This window comes from Eimeria mitis, genomic scaffold (assembly GCF_000499745.2).
Source record: "Eimeria mitis Houghton genomic scaffold, Emh_scaff12, whole genome shotgun sequence".
NCBI lineage: Eukaryota > Apicomplexa > Conoidasida > Eucoccidiorida > Eimeriidae > Eimeria > Eimeria mitis.
Window position 1 is genome coordinate 41,743 of NW_013568168.1, and position 20,522 is coordinate 62,264.

General features: G+C 53.8%; 5 protein-coding genes across 5 annotated transcripts in view; 3 read left to right on the forward strand and 2 right to left on the reverse strand.

Moving 5' to 3' along the window:
* Window positions 1–697: 697 nt before the first annotated feature.
* On the forward strand, window positions 698–2,127 carry EMH_0009350 (uncharacterized protein; the record flags this gene model as incomplete). The annotated part of the gene is made up of 4 exons (XM_013494553.1): window positions 698–837; window positions 928–1,147; window positions 1,224–1,279; window positions 1,434–2,127. 4 exons carry the CDS (start codon window positions 698–700, stop codon window positions 2,125–2,127), a joined length of 1,110 nt encoding a protein of 369 aa, XP_013350007.1.
* Window positions 2,128–3,141: 1,014 nt separating this feature from the next.
* On the reverse strand, window positions 3,142–7,999 carry EMH_0009460 (radical SAM domain-containing protein, putative; the record flags this gene model as incomplete). Its single annotated transcript, XM_013494554.1, has 8 exons — window positions 3,142–3,199; window positions 3,494–3,600; window positions 3,747–3,804; window positions 3,968–4,071; window positions 4,211–4,713; window positions 5,328–5,412; window positions 5,577–5,725; window positions 5,995–7,999. 8 exons carry the CDS (start codon window positions 7,997–7,999, stop codon window positions 3,142–3,144), a joined length of 3,069 nt encoding a protein of 1,022 aa, XP_013350008.1.
* Window positions 8,000–8,786: 787 nt separating this feature from the next.
* Window positions 8,787–18,142, forward strand: EMH_0009570 (NAD-dependent DNA ligase OB-fold domain containing protein, putative; the record flags this gene model as incomplete). The annotated part of the gene is made up of 8 exons (XM_013494555.1): window positions 8,787–8,890; window positions 9,046–9,772; window positions 10,080–10,267; window positions 10,481–11,239; window positions 11,560–13,596; window positions 16,073–16,318; window positions 17,642–17,907; window positions 18,105–18,142. 8 exons carry the CDS (start codon window positions 8,787–8,789, stop codon window positions 18,140–18,142), a joined length of 4,365 nt encoding a protein of 1,454 aa, XP_013350009.1.
* Window positions 18,143–19,047: 905 nt separating this feature from the next.
* EMH_0009690 (uncharacterized protein) lies at window positions 19,048–19,473 on the reverse strand (the record flags this gene model as incomplete). The annotated part of the gene is made up of 1 exon (XM_013494556.1): window positions 19,048–19,473. One exon carries the CDS (start codon window positions 19,471–19,473, stop codon window positions 19,048–19,050), a length of 426 nt encoding a protein of 141 aa, XP_013350010.1.
* A 106-nt stretch (window positions 19,474–19,579) lies between these two features.
* Window positions 19,580–20,522, forward strand: part of EMH_0009800 (serine/threonine protein phosphatase 2A B56 delta subunit, putative) — a gene marked incomplete at both ends in the record, with an annotated part of 3,664 nt that continues 2,721 nt past the window's right edge. Inside the window, 2 exons of the mRNA XM_013494557.1 lie at window positions 19,580–19,786; window positions 20,273–20,364. Coding sequence (XP_013350011.1) covers window positions 19,580–19,786; window positions 20,273–20,364 — 299 coding nt within the window. The remainder of the gene's footprint in view (window positions 19,787–20,272; window positions 20,365–20,522) is intronic.

Genomic DNA, 20,522 nt, shown 5'->3' on the forward strand with positions numbered 1-20,522 from the left:
GAGGAACGGATGTGGCAGTACTGCAGCAGTGGAAGTTTTAAACGTCTCAAGAATGAAGTACCGACCAAAGTGAACACATCTAGTGAAGCGTTGGTCAGCGGATACCCTTGGAAATGCTTTAGCGATGTGACCAGACATCTGTTGATGCATGAGCTGCTGACAACGCAAGGCCTTGTTCACCTAGTTCAGACAGAAACAAATCAACTTGCCGTATGACACATCGCAGTTAGCCACGGCATTCGTGCTGTGGCTCGCATGACACGTGCCAGCAGATGCAGCAGCTTCCTTGTTTAATTCGATTTGCACGCATTCCAATGCGGCAGAAGCGCGACGCACCGGCGTCATCCAACTCGCGATTCCGTTCTCGGTATCAGGTTCCTTCTGTTCGGTAGTTGGAACGGACGAGAACAACTCGTTACTTTGGGGGTAGTTGCAACTCGAATGGGGTGTCTAGGGGTGCCGGAGTGAAAGCGGTAGTCGACGACAGTGCACAACATCCTCGTTGACGATGTAACTTCGTCTAAATTAAGAAATAATATTAATAATGCGTCTTTGGTATTCTTTTTCCGTCCTCGGCGTGGGTTTGCATGTGCGGCTACACGTAGTTTCATCTTTGAACGACGCGCGCTTTCCGGCTCGTTTTCACCAAGTACAGCTGTTTTAATTCTTGCTTCCTTTTTGTCGGGAAACGTCGAACATGAAATTGTATCAGGCTTTGGCATATCCTCGATTTGAACAGCCTCGTCAGGTTCCAGAGGAAGAGGAGCTCGAAAGCGAAATCGATCATGTAGAAGAAAGCGTGCATGCATTAAAGGAAAGGCAGGAATCTGCAATCCAGTGAGGGAAAGCAAACTGCCTAGCTATCAAACACGCCATTCATGCATCCACCTTTTGGCGAAGGGCTTCTGCTGCCTCTGCGGGGCACAGAACTGAGAAACTCGCCGAGAGTTTCCAAGAGGCCAGGCGCCGCCGCAAAGAACAGCAGGAAAAGAAGAATGCAGCAGCTGTAGCGGCTGCAGCGGGAGCTTCTGCTGCTGCGAAGAAGCATCCTGTGCAGTTACCTGCGGCAGAGAGGCCTCGCACTGAAAACAAACCCATTGAATGTCTGCCAGAATCCGAAGCAAAAATCGCGGAAGTTCCGCCCGAGGTAAAGCTGTTCGCAATTTAACCTTTCCGAGAAAATACGATTCTCAAGGGGGGGCCATGTGGTTGAATTCTTGTAGGAGGTGTTAGAGGCCGAACGGACGCCTGAAGCAGCGCCCAAAGGCGAAATAGAAATGTAAGCGGATGAGTACAGGCGCGTTGAATTCTACGACATTTGGCGTTTATGACTGTTGAAAATAACTTCCTCTGCAGACTGGAGAGGAAGCTTGAACGGTAACGAGGTGACAGGCCTAAACAGAGAATGCAAGAAGAATTTGTTTGCCATGCAGATTGGCACCAGCCGAGCATGCACCAGCAGAGGCCGAAATCCCGAGCGTCATATCTCCCCAGCCCGTGAAGGTAGCGACACAGGAAGAAGTTCAAAGAGATGTGCTCGCCGCTGAGGCCGAGGTGAGCCAGGTGGAGAACCAGCAACAAGAAGAAACAGACAAAGAGATCAAGGAGGAGATGCAGCAGCTGCTGGAGGAGCACGAACACGCCCATGCGGCAGCTGCTGCAGCTTCTGCTGAACAGGAAGCAGCAGCAGAAAAAGCAGCAACCAGCGCATTAGAAGCTGAACGAGAGGTCCAGGAGGCCACGTCAACTACAGGCGCACAGCAAAGCTCAGCCGGCTCGCACACCGAAGGCCAGGAAGCCGCTGCAGCAACAAACACAGAACGCGCAGCTACGGCGGCCCCCAAGCACGGCACCACCAATAAGTCAGGTGCAGCAGAAGGGGCAGATGTAGCGGCAACCCCAGTAGAAGCTGACGACGAAAATGAGACAGAAGAAGAAGAGGAGGGTGACACAACAGAACAGGACGAGCGGGACTCTATTAGAAACGCAAAGGAGAACGAAGCAAACCATCAAAGGCATGCAGACAAGAATAAACCCAAAGGAGATGCAGCAAAAAGCAGGGAGAGGGAAAACGCTGAGAGAACAGTCGGCGGTGCAGTTCAACAGGGACGCAAACCCCCGGTTTAGAATTCCATTTGAGCAGAAGGGCAATCAGACCAGTTTGTGGAGCAGCACAAAGATTTCAATATGCTGCTGCTGCTGCTGCAGTAGCCGCAGCAGCAGCTCCAGTTGCATCGGCAGCCGCAGCAGAGGAGCGTTTGTTTCCTTTCAGTAACAATTCCACTTATCAGTTACTGTTCTGCTCCAGTGTATCTAAGCTCCGTGAAGTTTGCTATTCTGAAACAAATATTTATCTTCTCGTTAACAACAAAGCATAAACGTGTTGTTGTTGTTAACAACAAAAACAAGTACTTGTGGTATTAAAAACAATGAGAAAGCTGTCGTCTTCGTATATGCATGGCTCTTGTTCTTTTTACTGCGTTATTTCTGAGCAACCACCCCTCCATGACTACTCGCTGTGTATCTTCTTCTCGTCTGTCTGTTTCTGTCTGGGTCCCCGCTGTCTGTCTGCCTGTCTGTCTCTCTGTCTGTCTGTCTTTCTGCCCGTTTGCTGTTACGCATTGGCTCTGCTGTCGCTGTTGTTGCCCCTCGCACTGGCGGTGCGTTGCAGTATCTGTTCACCCCATCAGCGTTGCTGCGAGAGTGGCCCTACTGTGTGGTATGCACGACTATAACAACAACAAATGAAACATTCATGTAGTTGGGAGTAAGCAGAAAAGAGAGAGAAAGGATTAGGGTTAATTCATGACAACACAATCTTAGGAAGTCAGCTGCACATGAATCCATAAATTGCAAGCAGGCTTCCATACACCTGATGCATGCATGCCTCAACAGCTGGCATGCATGCATGCGTCCACAGCTTGCATGCATGCATGCATAGGTTGCCTGACTACAGGCACAGGTTGCATGCATGCATGCCAAACCCAGCAGCACACGAAACACACAGATCCTCGTCTACCAGCACCCGGCACATGTTGGGCTGGGCCTTCTTTAAAAATTCCGTTGTAGCGAGGCAGCCCTCATCATCAATGTCTACATATCTTCTCTTCTTTCTGCTTTGCATGCGCCTACAGCCAGCAGTCACTGTTGCAGTTGGGCTGCCGCAGCCTCTTTCCGCCTACGGCCCTTCCCGAATACCCTGGGTATTCCACACAAACACCAAATGCACAAAGACAAATCAAAATACACCCCCCCCAGAACAGAACAAAACAGAACGGCACAGCAGCTGCATGTACAACCAGCAGCAGCAGGTTCAGCAGCAGCAGCAGCAGCGCAACGAGAGAAGCAGCCACCTTCTGCATTGATAATCATGAGCCTCGGATCTTGCTCCGCCCACAAGCACTGTTTCTTCGTAGCGAATGCATGCAGAACGCAGAAACACCAATATCACCCGCCTGCGATTTGGTGACACAATAAATAAATAGTAATTTACCTTCGTTGGTGGGGATCGAACCCGCGACCTTCTGAGCCGAAGATAGCCCAAAGAGGCGACGGCACCGAGTAATCAAGGCCAGTGAAATCTGCATTCCCGCTTAGGGCCTGCAGCAGAACAAAGATCTACAGAAGCAGCAACATGCGTGTGGTATGCCGAGATGCAGCTACGCGGCCTGAGATGAATGCATGCATGCATGCTTTCACATGCCCACAATACTTGTCTAAGTCTTTAGAGATAGTCTAGAACGTACAAGTTCAAAAAACTTGGGGTAGTCAATCCACGTGTGCCACTGGCCGTCGCGGCAGTACCTGCGAAGCATGCATGCATGCATTGCTGCAGCGTGAGAGGGTGAAGCAGCAGCAAGTGGTGCTACTGCAGCGCATGCGATGGTAACGATGCAAATAAATAATTCAAGCGGACAGACAAACACACAAAAAGAAGATAAAAACGCACTGCAGCAATGCTACTTACTTCGTCTGCGCCAGTAACACACAACATGAATGCTCGTGCTCTGAGGCAAGCCCATATCTTCCCTCTGGCAGCGCCTTAAGCAGCGCCCTAGCAAACCATAGCACCTGTCACAGCAGCACAGAGAGTAAATCCCTTTATATTATATATATAATATATATAATACGTGCTTATAAACCCTCATAATACACCTACATACAGCTTGTATCTGGGATCGTGTTGGTGGACTTGAGTTTGCGTTTATACCTGTTGGTGTCTTGGTACGTTTTTCATGGATAGAGAATCTTTATCGAGGCCGCCACAGAACGTCATGCCTTTTATTTCAATAAAGTCAGGCTCCCCCCGCAGCACCAGGGCGGCGTAGCCCTCAAGAGTGCTTGTCACTTCCCCTGTAGCCTTCCTGCGGCTTGCGATGCTGCTGCTGCTACTGCTGCTGTTGACGGTGTTGCTGGGGGTGCTGATGGTGTCGGTGGTGCTGATGCTCCCGGTGCCGTTGCTGCAGCTGCTGGTGGCGGTCCCACTACTGCTGCTGCAGCCGTTGCTGGTGGCGGTGCTCCCGTTGCTGCTGTTGCTGCTGTTGCTGTCGGTGCTGAGAGGAGCAGTGTTGTCCCCCTCTTCTGTCGCAGGCTGCAGGAGGCAGTTGTAGCCGTGCACAAGGGTAAGGCGGAAGACGGTTCTTTGCTTTTTCGTCTTCAAGATGTCTATACACCTCAGAAAACGAGACCAGTAATCCCGGTGCACTGGCTTGTCTGCACACATCCCAACCCCACACCACACATCAACACGCAAATGCCTAGAGCTGCATGCAGCAGCAGCAGCAGCAGTAGGAGCAGCAGGACGTGTCACAACAAAGGCACTCCCCTCAGCGTAGTCCGCTCAAGCCCCTGCAGCTGCTGCAGCCGATGCAAAAGCAGCTGCCGCGGAAGACGGAAGGGGTAAATAAATACAAAAAGAAACAAAAAAGACGAGAAAGACACACAGACAACAGGAAGAGAACCACTTGATACAGCACAGCTAGCAGCAGCAGCGAAAAGACAAAGACAACAGAGAGACAAGCAAGCAGAGATAGAAAGAGATACATGCAGAGAGACTAAACCAGCACCAGAAATAAAGAGAGCCAAGGCCGCAGACAGCAAAGCAAAGACAGAAGGGCAGAACGATGTACAGAGAGGGAGACAAGCAACTAAAGACAGAAAGAGAAAAGTACGAAAAGATAGAAACTGTCTTGCCTAGCCGTTTCAGGTCTCCCTCTGTCGCTGCATCAATCGACAGATATAGCTGCGTCACGGGGCCCAAGGCCTCAAGCGCCGCGGGGTGTTGTGCGTTGGTTACCTGAAGAACAGAAGGAAACAGCTGCGCATACACCTCATGGACTCCTCATATGGAGCTTGCAGCAGCAGCCGCAGCAGCAACACGCGGGTAAAGGGCACCACGACTGCGCCTGTGCGCTGCAACAGCAACCACCAGCAGCAGCAACAGGAGCAGCAGCAACAGCACCAGAAGCAACCTGCAGCAACAGCAGCAGTAGAAGCAGGATCAGGCATAGCAGCAGGAGCGGCAGCTGCAGCAGCAACAGCAGCAGGAGCAGCCGCAGGAGGAGTGTGAAGCTAACAAGGAAAGAGGATATACGCTGCTGATGCATCAGCTGCAGCAACTCATTGATGCGAGGATACATGATGGGCTCCCCAACCAACGAAAGGGCGCAGTGCAACACGCGGCCGTCGACCTCATCAAAGAAATCACGACGTAAGCCAGGGAGACCTGAGCACAAAAGCTAACAGATAATAACAGCAGCTGCAGCAGCGGCAGCCAGCAGCAGCACCAACCAGCAGCAGCAGCTGCACCAGCAGAAGAAGCCTGTGCATCAGCATCGGCAGCATGAGTAAAAGAAGCAACAGCGTGCGCGCCAACAGAAGCAGCCAGCAGCAGCAGCGTGTGCAACAGCAGCAGCAACATGTGCAACAGGAGCAGCAGCTCGTGCATCAGTAGCAGCAGCATGCGCAGCACCAGCATCTGGAGCGTGTATATACCTCTGAGTTCCTTGATGGCGGTGAGGTGTCTGTACACCGCCTCAGCGAGTATATCTTTGGGTTCATCTGTTTTCCATTGCCAGTCACCAGCAGCTAAATTTGTGTGATGTCTCCAGCAAAAAAGGCAGCGATTGGCGCATGCAACAGAAGCAGTGAACTCCATACATCCATAAGACTTAATACCATAAAAAGTGTGTTTATAACAACCCCCCCTCCCCCTCAATGCTGCTCGCGTCCATCTACATATCTTCACTGCCGAGTGAGTACCCACAAGCTTATAACCCTCTTTAGTTAAATTACGCCGCAAACGAGATGTCAGCTGCTCGGGCAAAGCAGCAACCCCTGCGGCTGCTGCTGCGCCTGCTGCTGGCTTCGTTGTTGCTGCTGCTGCTGCTGCTGAGGACGAGGAGAGGGGGCTAGAAGCTGAGTCACCCCCAAGGTCCTCCAGGTCTGACGCCCCATCCCCGCAGCCGCCTACATACTTTTTCTGCTGCTGCTGCTGTTCCTCGTCTGTGCTGCTGTAGCTGAAGTCGCTTAGGTCACTCGAAGCCTCCTCTTCACTGGAGTCGCCTGCTGCTGCTGCTGCTGCTGCTGCTGCTGCCGCTGCTGCCTGCTGCTTGTGCAGCGCAAGCTGCAGCGCACGGTCTACCCATTGGCAGTATTTGCTGGCTGTTGTTGCCGGCGAAGCACTGGCGCACAGGGTAAGCGAGAACAGTTGCGGTTGCTGCTGCTGCTGTTGCTGTTGCTGCTGTTGCTGTTGCTGCTGCTGCTGCAGAGATGTTGCTCCCAAGCGAGTCAGTGTCCCTGCTAGCTTCTTGATTAGTCTGCTGGTTTTGCTGCTGAAGCTGTTCCCGTTCACTGCTGTTCGAGAGGTGCCACTAACGCCTGCACATTCGGCCTGCTGCTGCTGCTGCTGCTGCTTCCGCTGCTGCTGCTGCTGCTTCTGCTGCTGCTGCTGCTGCGGCTCACGGTGCGAAGTAGTTTGCTGCACCGGTTGCCTATGACGCTTCTTGGCTCCCTCTGCTGTTGTTGCTGCTGCTGCTGCCGTTGCTGTATCGCAGCAAACAAGAGAGAGAGCGCATCGCCGTAGGGGGCGGCGGGAGATTCTTCTGTCTGTGAGCGCCTCTGCAGCTTCAGCAGCAAGTGCAGCAGCAGACCCAACAAGCCGGCCGTCTGATGCCTCTACAAAGAGAAATACACACACCTCCTGCGTGCTGCTGCTACTGCTGCTACTGAGGCCTTCGCATACATCAAGCAGGTCCTCCAGGGGAGAAGAGCTCAGCGCCTGTGGCGCTGGTGCAGCTGCTGCAACTGCTGCAGCAGCTGCTGCTGTAGGCGATTGCTGGTGCTGTGAGGAGCACTCTGAAACAGATCTCCCTGTTGAGCAGCAGCTGCTGCTGCTGCTCCCCGCGAGCAGACCTTCCACAATCAGCGAAGCTGTATCCTGACGCTGCTCTCGCTGCCGACGCAGTTGCTGCTGCTGCTGCTGCTGCTGCTGCTCTAGCTGCTGCTCCTGCAGCTGTTGCTTCAGTGCCCCTTGCAGCTGCTGAGAGAATAGCAGCGCGAGACCTTCAGACAGCCGACCGTGAGGGTCGTACCAAACCCTATACTCTATGCTGCTGCTGCTACCGGTGCTGCTGCTGTTGCTGCTGTTGCTGTTTCTGTTGCCACCATGTTTATCAATGCTCTCATGTACTACATCTCTGCAGCTGCAACAGCTACTGCCTCTATCGTCTGGCACCTGTAGAGCGCTGGAGCAGGAGTTGCTGCCACTGCCACTGCTGCTGTTGCTGACGTTGCTGCCCGCAGCCGGTGCCCAGCTGCAGCACAATCCGTCGCCGCTCCCGCATGCACAGGAGCCATCGTAGGGGGCCTCTGAAGGAGGGACTGAAGCAGCAACTGCTACTGCTGCTGCTGCCGTTGCCGCCGGTGCTGCTGCTGGCCCTCGAGCATGTCTCTCCAGGACCCTGAGGATCTCATCGTTGAGTCTGAGAAAAGAAAACATAATGTGAACTGCAGCAGCGGCAACGAGGGAGGCAGAGGCAGCAGAGCTGCAGTGACACCCAACGCAGTCTCGCGATACTGCCGCTGCTGCTGCTGCTACGCAGAGGGCGCGCTGCTGCCGCTGCTGCCTCCACGTGCTGCTGCTCTGCCAGGTGCAGCAGACAGCAATTTAAGCAAAATAAATAATAATATGTATCCTAGCATCCCCCGCATTCGCAGCAGAAGGAAGACTGTGGGGCCCAGCATCGGCAGCAGCCGCAGCCCCGATACGTGCCTCAAACAAAGCCACCGCCGCCGCCGCAGCAGCAAAGGCAGCAGCAAAGGCAGCAGCAGGAGCAAATGCAACTGCACCAGCAACAAACCAGATCCAGTGAGCGGCGTTCTACCGGGATCAGTGTCGTTGGTCTCCGCTGAGTTCCCCAGTATTATCTGCAGCAGCTGCTGCGGCTGCTTGAGCTGCTGCAGCAAGACCTGACCTGCAGCAACTGCAGCTGCAGCTGCGCTAGCAAGCCTAGCATAGCCTTACCTGGAGTAGCAGCGGTTGCAGCTGCTGCAGCAGCAGCTTGAACACCTGGGCGGCGCCGCTGTCGCTTGAGTCCTCAATCGATACGCGGCTCGGTGAACGGTAGCAGCAACAGCAACAGCGACAGCACCAGCAGCAGAGACGGAAGCAACAGCAGACTTCGACAGTTGCAATCGCTGCTGCTGCCCCTGCCCTTTCGCGAGCTAGTGAATTTCGTGTGGCAGGGGGATGCGCAGCTGCAGCAGCAGCAGTAGCAGCTCGGACGATGGAGACTCCCCCAGCAACGACAAAAGGGACGCCAACAGCAGCATTATCCACAGCAATCGCATCAGCAGCAACAGCAGCAGCAACAGCAGCAGACAGTGAGCAGTAAGAGGCCACTTACATAAACGAGCGGGGCGGCTGCTGCAGCAGCAGGGGCCGGCGCCGATGCGTAGGCCCCTTATTTCACGAGTATGTTCGTTGCTGCCGCTGCTGCTGCTGCTGCTGCTGCNGCTGCTGCTGCTGCTGCTGCTGCAGTGCAGCAAGCTGGCCTCTACGTCCGTGCAGCCTCGAGGCAATTTTCTCTTGGGCAGGCGTTGTAGGCTCCAGCAGCTCGCCGCAGCATTCCACAGCACTGGGAGCAGCACAGCAGCAGCAGAAGCAGCAACAACAGCAACAGCAACAGCACACACGAATCTACCTATGCGTCTCTTAGCCTCAGGACCCCTCAGATCAATAGCTGCTGCTGCCTTCCCCACCAGGCAGCTGTGGCTAACTGCAGCGCACTACCAGCCGCAGCAGTTGCAGCAGCAGCAGCACCTGCACCAGCAGCAGCAGCAACTGAACCAGCGGCAGCAGCAGCGGGGAGTGCACCATAAGACAGCAGCAGCTGCGGCGCCTTCTGTAGCCCACCGCTTGCGCGCGGCTGCTAAGATCTCTTGCTTGGGGTGGCAGCAACCAAAGCTGCTGCTGAGCAGCAGCAGCGACAGCAGCATTTCGAGGTGGAGCCGAAGCAGCAATGGCCACGTTTCCGCACGTCGGGCTCTGCGAGCAGCAGCAGAGGGAAGCTCGTCGAGCCAAGACCCAGCAGCAGCAAGAGCCACAACGACAGCGACAGCAGCAGCAACAGCAGCAGCTGCTGCTGCTGCTCACGCATCGCTGTGCAGCAGAATTACCGAGCTGAGCAGAGCCTACTACTCGGGGGAGGAGCCGCTGGCCTCTGATGAGGAGTTCGACGCTTTATGGCTTCAACTGCAGAGGCTGGAACAGGTTAGCAGCAGCAGCAGCAGCAGCAGCAGCAGCGGCAGCCACTGCAGCAGGAGGAGCAGCAGCAATTAGGGGCAGCAGCTGCAGCCGCTACAGCCACATGAAATCTGCTGTTGTTGCTGCTGCTTGTCGAACGCGCGCGCAGCAGCAGCGGCAGCGGCACGGCATAAAGAAGCCTGTAGCAGCAGGGCTGCTGTCCCTGCAGCAGCAGTAGCAACGGATGCTGCTGCTGCTGCAGCTGCAGCAACTGAGTCTCCTTATTGTTGGTTTGCTCTGATTGCTTGCTGCTGCTTCTGTGTCTCTGCTGCAGAAGCATCCGCGGCTCCGCCGCCCAGACAGTCCGCTGCAGCGCGTCGGCCCGGGTCCTCCAGCAGCAGCAGCAGCAGCAGGCACAGCAGCAGCAGCAGCAGCAGACTGTGAACACATCTCGCCAGTGCTTTCATTGGAAAGTGTCCATTCCCCCACAGAGGCCAACAGTCTCTTCCGCAGACTCGATAGGTACCTAATTGACACGGGTTTAGTGTTTAGGGTTTAGGGTTTAGGGTTTAGGGTTTAGGGTTTAGGTTTATTCGTATTGCGGTGCCCCCCATGGGCCTACGGACAACTGACGGTAATCTCATCAGGCCTTCTTCACTTGCTGCTTTGTTGCTGCTGTTGCTGATGCTGTTGCTGCTGCTGTTGCTGCTGCTGCTGCTGCTGCTGCTGCTTTAGGTTTGTTAAAAAGGCGCAGCAGGCTGGGACCAGGACCTCTCGGGGCCGACGGCGTAGGCGAGGAGACAATTCAGAGGCCGATGCAGCAGCAGGTGCAGCTGCAACAGCTGCTATTGCGCCGGAGCCTCCAGCAGCAGCTGCAGCAGCTGCAGCAGCTGCTGCTGGAGGCGCCGGCGAAACAGAACGCGCAGCAGCACCTGCAGAAGGTGCAGCAGGGGCGGATGTGTTTGCTGCGGCTCTGCTGGTGGAGCCTAAAATCGATGGCCAGAGCGTCTCTCTGACCTACGAACTTATCACCAGCAGCAGCAGCAACGACAGCAGTGGCAACAGCGACAGCAGCAACAGCAGCAGCTGCAGCCACAGCCCTAGCAGCAGTGACAGCACCAACAGCAGCAGCAAATGCAGCAGCAGCAAATATGTGGCTCGGTACCGGCTGGTGCGGGCCTTAACGCGAGGGGACGGGCGGCGGGGTGAAGATATCACAGCGAAGGCGCTGCAGATGGGGAGGAGGGGGGCCCTGCCTCTGGTGATAGAAGTCTCGTCGTCATCAGCAGAAGCAACAGAGAAAGCAGCAGCAGGAGCAGCAGAGACAGCAAAAGCAACAGCAGCAGGTGCAGCAGCAGCAGCAGCAGGGTCGCAGGCGGAGTGTCTGCCGCAGCAGCTGGAGGTGAGGGGGGAGGCGTTTGTGAGTTTGGCATCTCTCCAGAAATTAAACAGAGACAGAAATGCGAAGGGATTGAAGCCATTTGCTTCCTCCAGGTGTACATACACCCCATATGATGCTGTCGAGCCACAGCAGACACAGACAGAGAATATACCGAAACAGACAAACAGCAGCAGCTATACATACTTGGAGATACGAAGCAGAAAGAGACAAACAGCAGCAGCACTGCAGCTATAGACAGAGACGAACAGAATAGATACAGAAAGAGACAAACAGCACCAGTGCAACGAAGGAGGCACTGTGGCGTCAATACAGCCACACAGTTACAATGCAAGTAAATGTAAAATATGATGAAAATGTCTAATAGATGTTTGTTCTGCTTCTGTTGCTGTTGCTGTTGCTGTTGCTGCTGCAGACATGCTGTGGTCGGACTACTGCGCCGTCTGGAGGCAGCGGGGGAGGAGGGGGGAGACGCCGTCCGCTTTTGTGCCTACGGGCTGGTGGGGTCCCCTGGCGGTGGGGTGACTGTACACCCCACGGCCTGTAAGGTGGCGAGCGAGAGCAGCAGCGCACCAGGAGGTGCTTCTGCTGCTTCAACAGAGGCAGCAGCTGCTGCTGCAGTAGGCGCTGCTGCTGCTGGGGTGTCTACGCAGCTGGAGCTGCTGCAGCGGCTGCAGCAGTGGGGCTTTGACGTCCCTCTGCGGCACTCCGTTGTGGTGTACAGACACAAGGAGGCTCTCGGGGCATTTGAAGAGCAAAGTAAAGCGCACGAGCAGTATATCTCGCGCCTGCAACACGTCTTTAGAGGCGACGATGCTGCTGATGCTGCTGCTGCTGCTGCTTCTGGTGCGGCAGCTTGCCCTGCTGCATCTGCTACTTCGGACCATTCTGGAGCCTCAGGTATCGCAGCGTCTCCTGGCGGGAGCGACGCTGCTGCAGCAGCAGCAGCACTTACTGATCCTGCTGCTGCCGAGGGGCCGAGGGCTGTCAGGGTTCCTGTGCCTCTTGAGGAGATCCCTTGCGACGGCGTTGTCTTTAAGGTGAATCTGCTGATGCTGCAGCAGCAGCTTGGCAGCACAGCGCGTGCACCTCGATGGGCCTTCGCTTTGAAGTTTGCTGCAGCAGAAGCAACGACATCAGTTGTGGGTGTGGAGTGGACAGTTGGGTCTTCAGGTGTATGTACACCCGTGGCTCTGCTGCAGCCGGTGCTGCTGGGAGGCGTCTCCCTCTCTCGGGCTTCATTGCATTCTGCCCAGGAGCTGCGACGGAAGGATATCCGCGTTGGTGATCGGGTGCACGTACACCTCAGAGGGGAGTCGGTACCTCATATTGCAGCAATCGATAGACAAGCGAGGAAGAAAGAGGCTGCTCCTCTCCCTCTCCCCTCTCGATGCCCATCTTGCGGCAGAACCCTCATAGAACGACCAATGCCTGCAGACAAAACTCGCACTACAAGGCATCGGCAAAGAGCAGCTAAAGATGCAGCTGCGACTGCGACTGCTGCTGCTGCTGCAGGCGGTGGTGTCGCTGGTAGTGCTGCTGCTGCTGCTGCTGCAGGTCGGGAGGGGGCTGATCCAGAGAGGGAGGAGGTTCAGGGAGTTTTGTGGTGCCCTGGGGGTTGGGCTTGTGGCTCTCAGCGGCTGCAGCGGTTGCTGCGTTTCTTCTCTCGTGAGGGGGTTGGCGTGTCTGGGCTGGGGCCCCGTGTGTTAGGTTCGCTGATAGCTGGAGGGTACGTGGGGGCCCCCAGCGATGCGTTTTACTTAGCTGAGGTGGATAGGCAGCGCGTAGCAGCGGGAGAGAGGGGCCTCGCAGATTGGCCAGGGTGGGGCCCCCAGGCTAGGGACGCCCTCTTCAAAGAAATCGAACACAGGAGACATAAAGGCGTCCTGCTGCAGCAGCTCCTCTTCGCTTTAGGCGTCCCAGGCATGGGCAGAAAGGCAGCAGCAGCGGTGGCGCAGAGGGCCCAAACCCTAGGCGGGTTCATCGCACTGCTCGACTGCTTGGGGGCCCCCCAGCAAACAGCACATCAGACACAGGGGGGCCACCCAAACCCCCAACAGGAGCAAGGAGACAACCAGAAACGGCAGTTAGCACAGACAGCAGAGCAAAACCTTCAAGCCAGCACAACACGCGCAAGCATCAAAGGCGATCCACTGACACAGCAACTCACATACCCGCCACAGACCCTTACATCCAGCTTTCAGGGGCCGCAAGGCCCTCCAGAGGGACTCGGGGGATCCCAGGCGGGCCCCGGGGAACCCCCGGAGGGCCTCGGGCCCCCCTTTGGCTTAGGAGTAGATTGGGTTGGTGATATCGAGCCGGCGTTGCTGGAGGAGCTACGGCTGTTTGCACGGGATGGGAGGAACAGACAGCAACTGCTGCAGGTGGCAAGAGCAGTGCCTGTACACCCAGTTGCTACAGGAGGGGGGGTTGTTTCTAACGTAGACTTTCCGTGAGGGAGGTGTACGTACACCCCAACTCCTTTTTTTTCATTTCACTGCTAATAGACCTCTGTGATGTGTACAGACAGCGGAGAAAACACCGGAGGGGGGTTTTACAGCTGGCCTGCACAAATACTGTCATCGAGTTAGTAGCTAGCTAGCCAAAACGGTGGAGGCAAGGCAGTGGCTAGCTGGCCAAAGCGTAAGCAGAAATGCAGTGGCTAGCTAGCCAGATCGAGGGGAAAAAGGCAGTGACTAGCTAGCCAGAGCAGGGGAAGAAAGCCAGTGGGTAGCTAGCCAAGGCAAATGGGGTAGTGGCTAGCTAACCAAGGCGAGGCTATATGCCCAGTTGCTCGCTAGCGAAGGCGCCGTGACTACACAGTAAAGGCAATGCTATAGGCCCAGTGAGTAGCTAGAGAAGGCGAGGCTATAGGGCCAGTGGCTAGCTGGCCAATGCGAGACAGTGGCTAGCTAGCCAAAGCAAGGCCCAAAAGTGAGTGGATAGCTAGCCAAAGCGATGCTATAAGACCAGTGTGTAGACAGCCAAGACAAATGATGCGCGGTAGTGGCTAGCTAGTCGCTAGGTGAGGGCTGGTAAACAGTTGGCGAGCTGCAGTCGCAGGGGACTGAGGCGCTTGTTGCGCAGGGCTGATGCTGCTGCTGCTGCCGCCGCCGCTGCTGGAGCTCGTCCGCAGCGGCAGCAGCATATGCATGCATGCACGCATGCGGCTCCCCCTTTTGCCATTGAAGCCCCCGACAGTTCGCAAGTTGCTCCGTCTCTGCCGAAAACCGGCGAAGTTTATTCACATATAAACAAGGAGCGTCTATGTTTACTTTTGTAACTTCCTAGCTGTATGTCTCATCACTTTCTAGCTCTTTTTAATTGTGTATCATCTATTTTTATTTCCTTTTAATTGTCTATCTTATTCCTCCTCTCTCCTCCTTGTCCGTCTCATTTCTTTTTGTATCTTCTTAACTGTCTCATCACTTCTGCCACGTCTCATCTCCTACATATATATATATATATATATATATATATATATATATATATATATATATATATATATATATATATACATATATATATACATATATATATGATATATTAAGGAGAGATAAAGGAAATATTAAGAAGAGGCGTTAAATGTATATATTAAGAAGAGATGCTAAGCAAAGTTTAGACAATAAAGGGCTATGCTAAGGAGACACATATAAGAGATATTCAGGGGAGAATAAGGAGAGAAAAAAATACTGGGGAGATATATTAAGAAGATATATTAAGGAGAGATATTATGAAGAGGTGCCGAGGAAAGATATTAAGAAGAGGTGCTAAGCAGCAGAGAGCAGAGGAGATGTTCAGGAGATACGATGTCTAGGGCATTGACGATGCTGTGATAGAACATTGAAAACGGCATAACAATACGTGAAAGAACCACTTGAAAGGGAGTAGAAATATATGAGATGAGCTGAGCACTTAGGAAGAGATAAAAAGAGGTGAGACTGACAACGATAATGATGTGGTTATACTGTCTGCAAACAGCAGGCGTCGCGTCTCAGCTCTGTATGTACACCTGGGCTGGCGGATGTCGCTAATGCAGCAGCAGCATCTGCTGCTGTGAATGCACCAGCAGCAGCTGCTTTTATGAATGCAGCAGTATCAGCAGTATCAGCAGCATCAGCAGCTCTTAACGCAGCAGTAGCAGTTGCTGCATTAGCAGATGTTGCTATTTTAAAAACAGTTGCTGCCCCCCCAACGACCCTAAGACTGCTCCGCAATAGCTATAAAGGAGAGAAGTTTGGTAATGGATTACAAATGGAGGAACAGACAGAAGTGAATGTACGAAGGAAGAAGAGCGAGCATCGAACATGCGCCCTCGGCAGCAGTTTTCGGGTGTTTAGACAGCTCAGGGTGTTCAACAACACTAATAAATTACAAATTCAACCAAAATTAAGTGGAAACAACTACTCCACGATACTTAAATTCTTATATTTTGGTCCTTTCGCTCGCTGGGGCCGCAGCAGCTGCCAGCCAACATGCAGTCGCTGCTGCCGCTGCTTCGTGGTCTTGGGGTGTACATGCAGCTCGATGCAGCTGTTTTTAGTATTTCTGGTGTTCGCATGCATTACAAAGAAAGTCAGAAAATCTGCATCTCCTGTTGCTTGCCTTGGGGTTGAAAGTGAGAAGAGGGGAGCGCAGCTGCCGCTGGGGCCCGAGGGGATGTATGTCTCTGCTGTACATTCTTTGTTCTTTCTTCCGCTTTAATTCATTTAAATATAACTCGTAAATAAACTTTTCTGCTCCTCTTCGCCCGTTCAGGACTTGGGGGAAAGGGAGAAGAAGAGGCGCGCCCGGGTAGTGCGGCTGCTGCGGCTGCTGCTGCTGTTCTTGCTCTAGACCTGCTCTTGCTGCTACTGTCGCTGCTGCTAGCTGCTGCTACCGCTGCTGCACACGCAGCCCTTATAATGCGCCTGCCTTGCATGCTTCAGGGCCTCCTCCGAGGCCCCTCTTTGTGCCGAGGGGTCCTCACCTCGTGTCCTTAACCCAGCACAGCAGCAAACAGCTGCGGCTGTACCACCGGAACAGCAGCAGCAGGATCAGCAGCAGCTGCAGCAGCTGCAGCAGCAGCAGCAGCTGCTGCTGCTGCCTCACTTGCAGGGCCTCCCCACAACCATCTTCCGCGCTCCGCGTCCCCTGCGCACCTCCAGCAACCGCTCGCTGCCTTTTCCTTCACCGTGAGGGGCAAAACCAACAGTAGCAGCAACGGTAACAACAACGACAACAGCAAGAGCTGTGGAGCAAGCAGCAGCGGCAGGGTAGACGGCGGACGTAGAAGAAGCTCGGGCCAGCGACCCTCTTGACACCATCACCAACACCAACAGCAGCAGCAGCAGCACCACCACCACCAGACGTTCGAGCCGCAGCATCTGTCGCAGCAACAGCAGACTTTGCAGCGGCATCTAATAGAGACTGCAGCAGGAGTTATCTCAGCAGCAGGGAGTACAGCCCAGCCACAGTTGCAGTTGCAACAATTATCCGTGACAGCAGCAACACCAGCAGCAGCAGCAGCTGCTGCGATAGTAGCATTAGGAACAGTAGCCACAGGAGCAGCAACAAGGACGGAGGCATCTACAGAAACAGCAGCAGCAGCACCTGCCACAGCAGCAGCAGGAGCAGCGGCATCACCAGAAGCAGCAGCAGGAGCAGCAGCATTAGCAGGAGCAGCAGCAGTTGAGTTTCGCGATCTGTACGCTGCACCTTCAGCAACCAATATACAGTAGGTCTCTGCAGGGGGACGAACGTTTGGGGGCGCTAGGGTTTAGGGTTTAGGGCTTAGGGTTTGTGTCTGTGCCAGCCATTCAACGCAGCAGCAACAAACTAGACCGCAGCAACAGAACAAACAAAAGCAACGAACAGAGGAGCAGGGAAGAAACAAACAGCAGCAACAAGCAAATTAGCAGCAACGCAACAAGCAGCAGAAAAAAAACGAAGGGTAGAGGGAGAGGGGGAAAGATAAAGAGCTGCTGCGGCGGCACGCAGCAGAAAACGGGGTGTACGTACACTCGAATTTGTTGATGCACTTGTTTGTTTTGTTCTTCCTGCTGCAGAAGAAGAGACGGCGGAGCGACGAGTATTGGCGTCGTCGCTGCCGGCGTCGTTGCTGCCGCTGCCACGGTTGCTACTGCTGCTGCTGCTGCTGCTGCTGCATGCGGACCCTGGAGACGTCAGCAGCCGATCTGGGCGCTGCTACTCGAATCTCCTCCTCGCGCTTCCCCGGCTGCTTCCGAATGCTGAAGATGAAGTGCGTTATTGCTGTTGCTGCTGCTGTTGCTGCTGCTGCTGCTGCTGTCGCCGCTGCTGTTGTCGCCACTTCTCCTGTTGCTGCTGCTGCCACTGTACGCGGGCCTTGTGCAGGCAGCTGTCAGTACTTCGCTCAGATTTAGTGGGTCCGCTCCCCCGCGCTAGTGCGGCTCTTCATTCCCTTACTTCTGCTGCTGCTACTGCTGCTGTTGCTGATGCTGCTGCTGTTGCTGCTTTTGCTGCTGTTGGCTCTGCAGGCTATTCCAGTCGATGCGCCGCCGCATATCTTCGCGGGACGGATTTTCGCGCAGCAGTTCGCAGCAGTCTGACAAGCAGCAGCAGCAGCAGCAACAACAGCAACAGCAGCAGCAGCAGCATGAACAGCAGGAGCAGCAGCAGGCATCTGATCCGGCGCAGCATCAGGATGCGGCAACAGGGGCAACAGCAACACCGGGTGCTGCTGCAGCAGCAACAGATAAGGCTTCTACATCAAGCGCTACATTCAGCTCCGGCGGGAGGAGCTGTACGCGAGAGCGCCTCCTTCAGGCCGACAGCCTAAAGACCCAAGACAGGCATGTCGTTTGCTGCCTCGTTTCTGTCTCTGTGTCTGTCGCTGGGTTTTGTTCGTATATCTATCGTAATCTCTGTCTCCTTCTGTCTATGTTTATATATCTATCTCTAGCTGTGTCTTGGTACTATCTCTGCCCCTGTTTCTCTCAGGTTTTTCTTTGCTTTCGTCTGTCTCTTTCAGTAGCTGATCTCTTCTGCTGTCTCCGTCTCTGTCTCTATCACTGTTTCGAGCTCTTACTGTCTGTGTCTCCGCCTGTATCTGCGTCTTACATTTGTCTGTGGCTCTTTCTTGTCTCTGTCTCAGTGTCTTCCTCTCTCTGTCTCTGGTCCTCTTGTCTTTGTCTCCCTCTGCTTCTGTCTCTTTATCTCTGCCTCTCGTGGATCTGCCTCGCCCATTCTTTTTTTCTCGTGCTGTCGCTCCTCGCTCTCTCCCTGTCTCTCCCTCTGTCTATATATACATATATGCATGTATATATATATATATATATATATATATATATATATATATATATTTCCTTTTTTTTGCTGTTCGTGCATCTCACACTCTTCTCTCTCTTTCTGTCTTGGAATGTATGTACAGCTGTACACCCGACCGCCGCAACTCTTCTACTCGCGCGCTGCTGCTGGGGCGGCCCCCACAGGCCCGGGCCCCCTGTCCTTTCCCTTCGGATTTGTTGCCGCTTATGGAGGCCCCAGTAGCCGACAGGCCAGAGCTGTTCAGAAAGAAGTTGGCGGTAAGAGGACGACGACGAATATATCTGCTTATTGGTGGATCACCTCTCCTTTTTCTTTGCCTTCTTTCTCTTCTTTTTCTGTCTTCACCTGCTATCTCCTTCTGTTTGTGTTGTGTGTTCACCTGTCCTGTTGGATGCTTTTGTGTTGAGCAGTGTGCATGCATATGCATTGTATTTTGCATGCATTTGCGGTGTATAATTTGCATGAATTTGTGGTGTATTTTGCATGCACTTGTGTTGCTTTTTGCATGCGTTGCTGCTGCAGGCCTGCTGCATTGTCTACGACTTTGACTCGCCGGACTTCGCGCGGGACAAAGACCTAAAGAAGCGGGCACTTGTTGAGATCGTCGAGTCCGCAGCTAACTGCTGCTGCTGCTGCTGCCGTTGCGACTGCTGCTGCCGCTGCTGTCTTTGCTGCTGCTACTGCTGACGCTCACGATGTGCTGCGTTTTCTCTGGTGTTCTTCCGTTGCTTCTGCAACCTTTACCGCTGCTGTTGCTGCTGCTCTGCTTCGTGTAGACGGGCCTGTGGTTGTTAGTTTTGGTTTTCCTATGGTTGTCAGCCGGGATCTGTGCTGGGACATCGTTGCCTTTGTTATCTTTTCTGTCTGCTGCTGCATTGCTGCTGCTGTTGCTGCTGGTGCTGGTTGCTCCGAGGAGTGTCATGGGTCTCTCGCAGACCGCGTAGGAGGGTTGTGGCAGATACTGGAGTTGATGCTTGTCTCTGCTCTCCCGTGCTTCTGCTGCATCTGCTGCTGCTCCCGCTGCTGCTGCTCCTGCTGGCATTTCTTGTTACTGTTGCTGCTGCTGCTGCTGTGTGTGTTTCTGTTGCAGGTATGTGAACAGCACACGTCACTGTTTCTCCGAGCAGGTGCTGCAGGACGTGATGGACATGGTGTCAGCTAATATTTTTCGTCCGCTGCCTCCATCACAACACCGGGGTTCTGTGTTATTAGAAGCAGAAGAAGAGGAACCGCAGCTTGACAGCGCGTGGCCGCATATACAAATTGTTTATGAATTCTTTCTTCGGTTTATCGTCTCGAATGACGTCAGCGCCAAACTTGCAAAGAAGTTCATTGACCATCAGTTCGTACTCAAGGTGCGCATACACCCTAGATATGCGCATGCATCGCGCATATGCACACATACACCCAACGTATACACATGCATACACCCCGCACTTACATACGTACACCCCACACATACATATACATACACCCCACATTACACACCCCCCAAATATATGCCTGCAGACACCCCACATATATGCGTGCATACACCGTGCATATACGTACACATACACCCCACATATACACTTATATCCACCCCACACATACGCATGCCTACGTTTTTCATCGCTTTTGCTTTTCTGGTCCCCGGGTTTTCTTGTTTTCTTTTTATTGAGTTGCTTTTCTGGCTTGCATTTTGTCAGCAGCGCTGTAATACGCTGAGGTGAACAGAAGACTGCAGCTGGCCGTTTCATATGCATATGCTTGTTGCTGCAGCTGCAGTCTGCTGCTGCAACTGCAGTTTGCTGGTGCCGCTGCATTTTGCTTCTCTTGCTTGTGTTTGTATATCTGTTCAGTTCCTAGAGCTGTTCAGCTCAGAAGACCCTCGAGAAAGAGATTACCTAAAGACAATCCTCCACAGAATATACGGAAAAATAATGGCGCTGCGGTTCGTCTCTGCTGTTGCGGTGTCACGACACCGCGAGAGCTTGCACCTGCCTCTGCTGCAGCGTATCTCCCGCTTTCTCTCTGCTCTTCCTTTACCTCCTGTTACGTATACAATATATATATATATATATATATATATATATATATATATATTTGTGT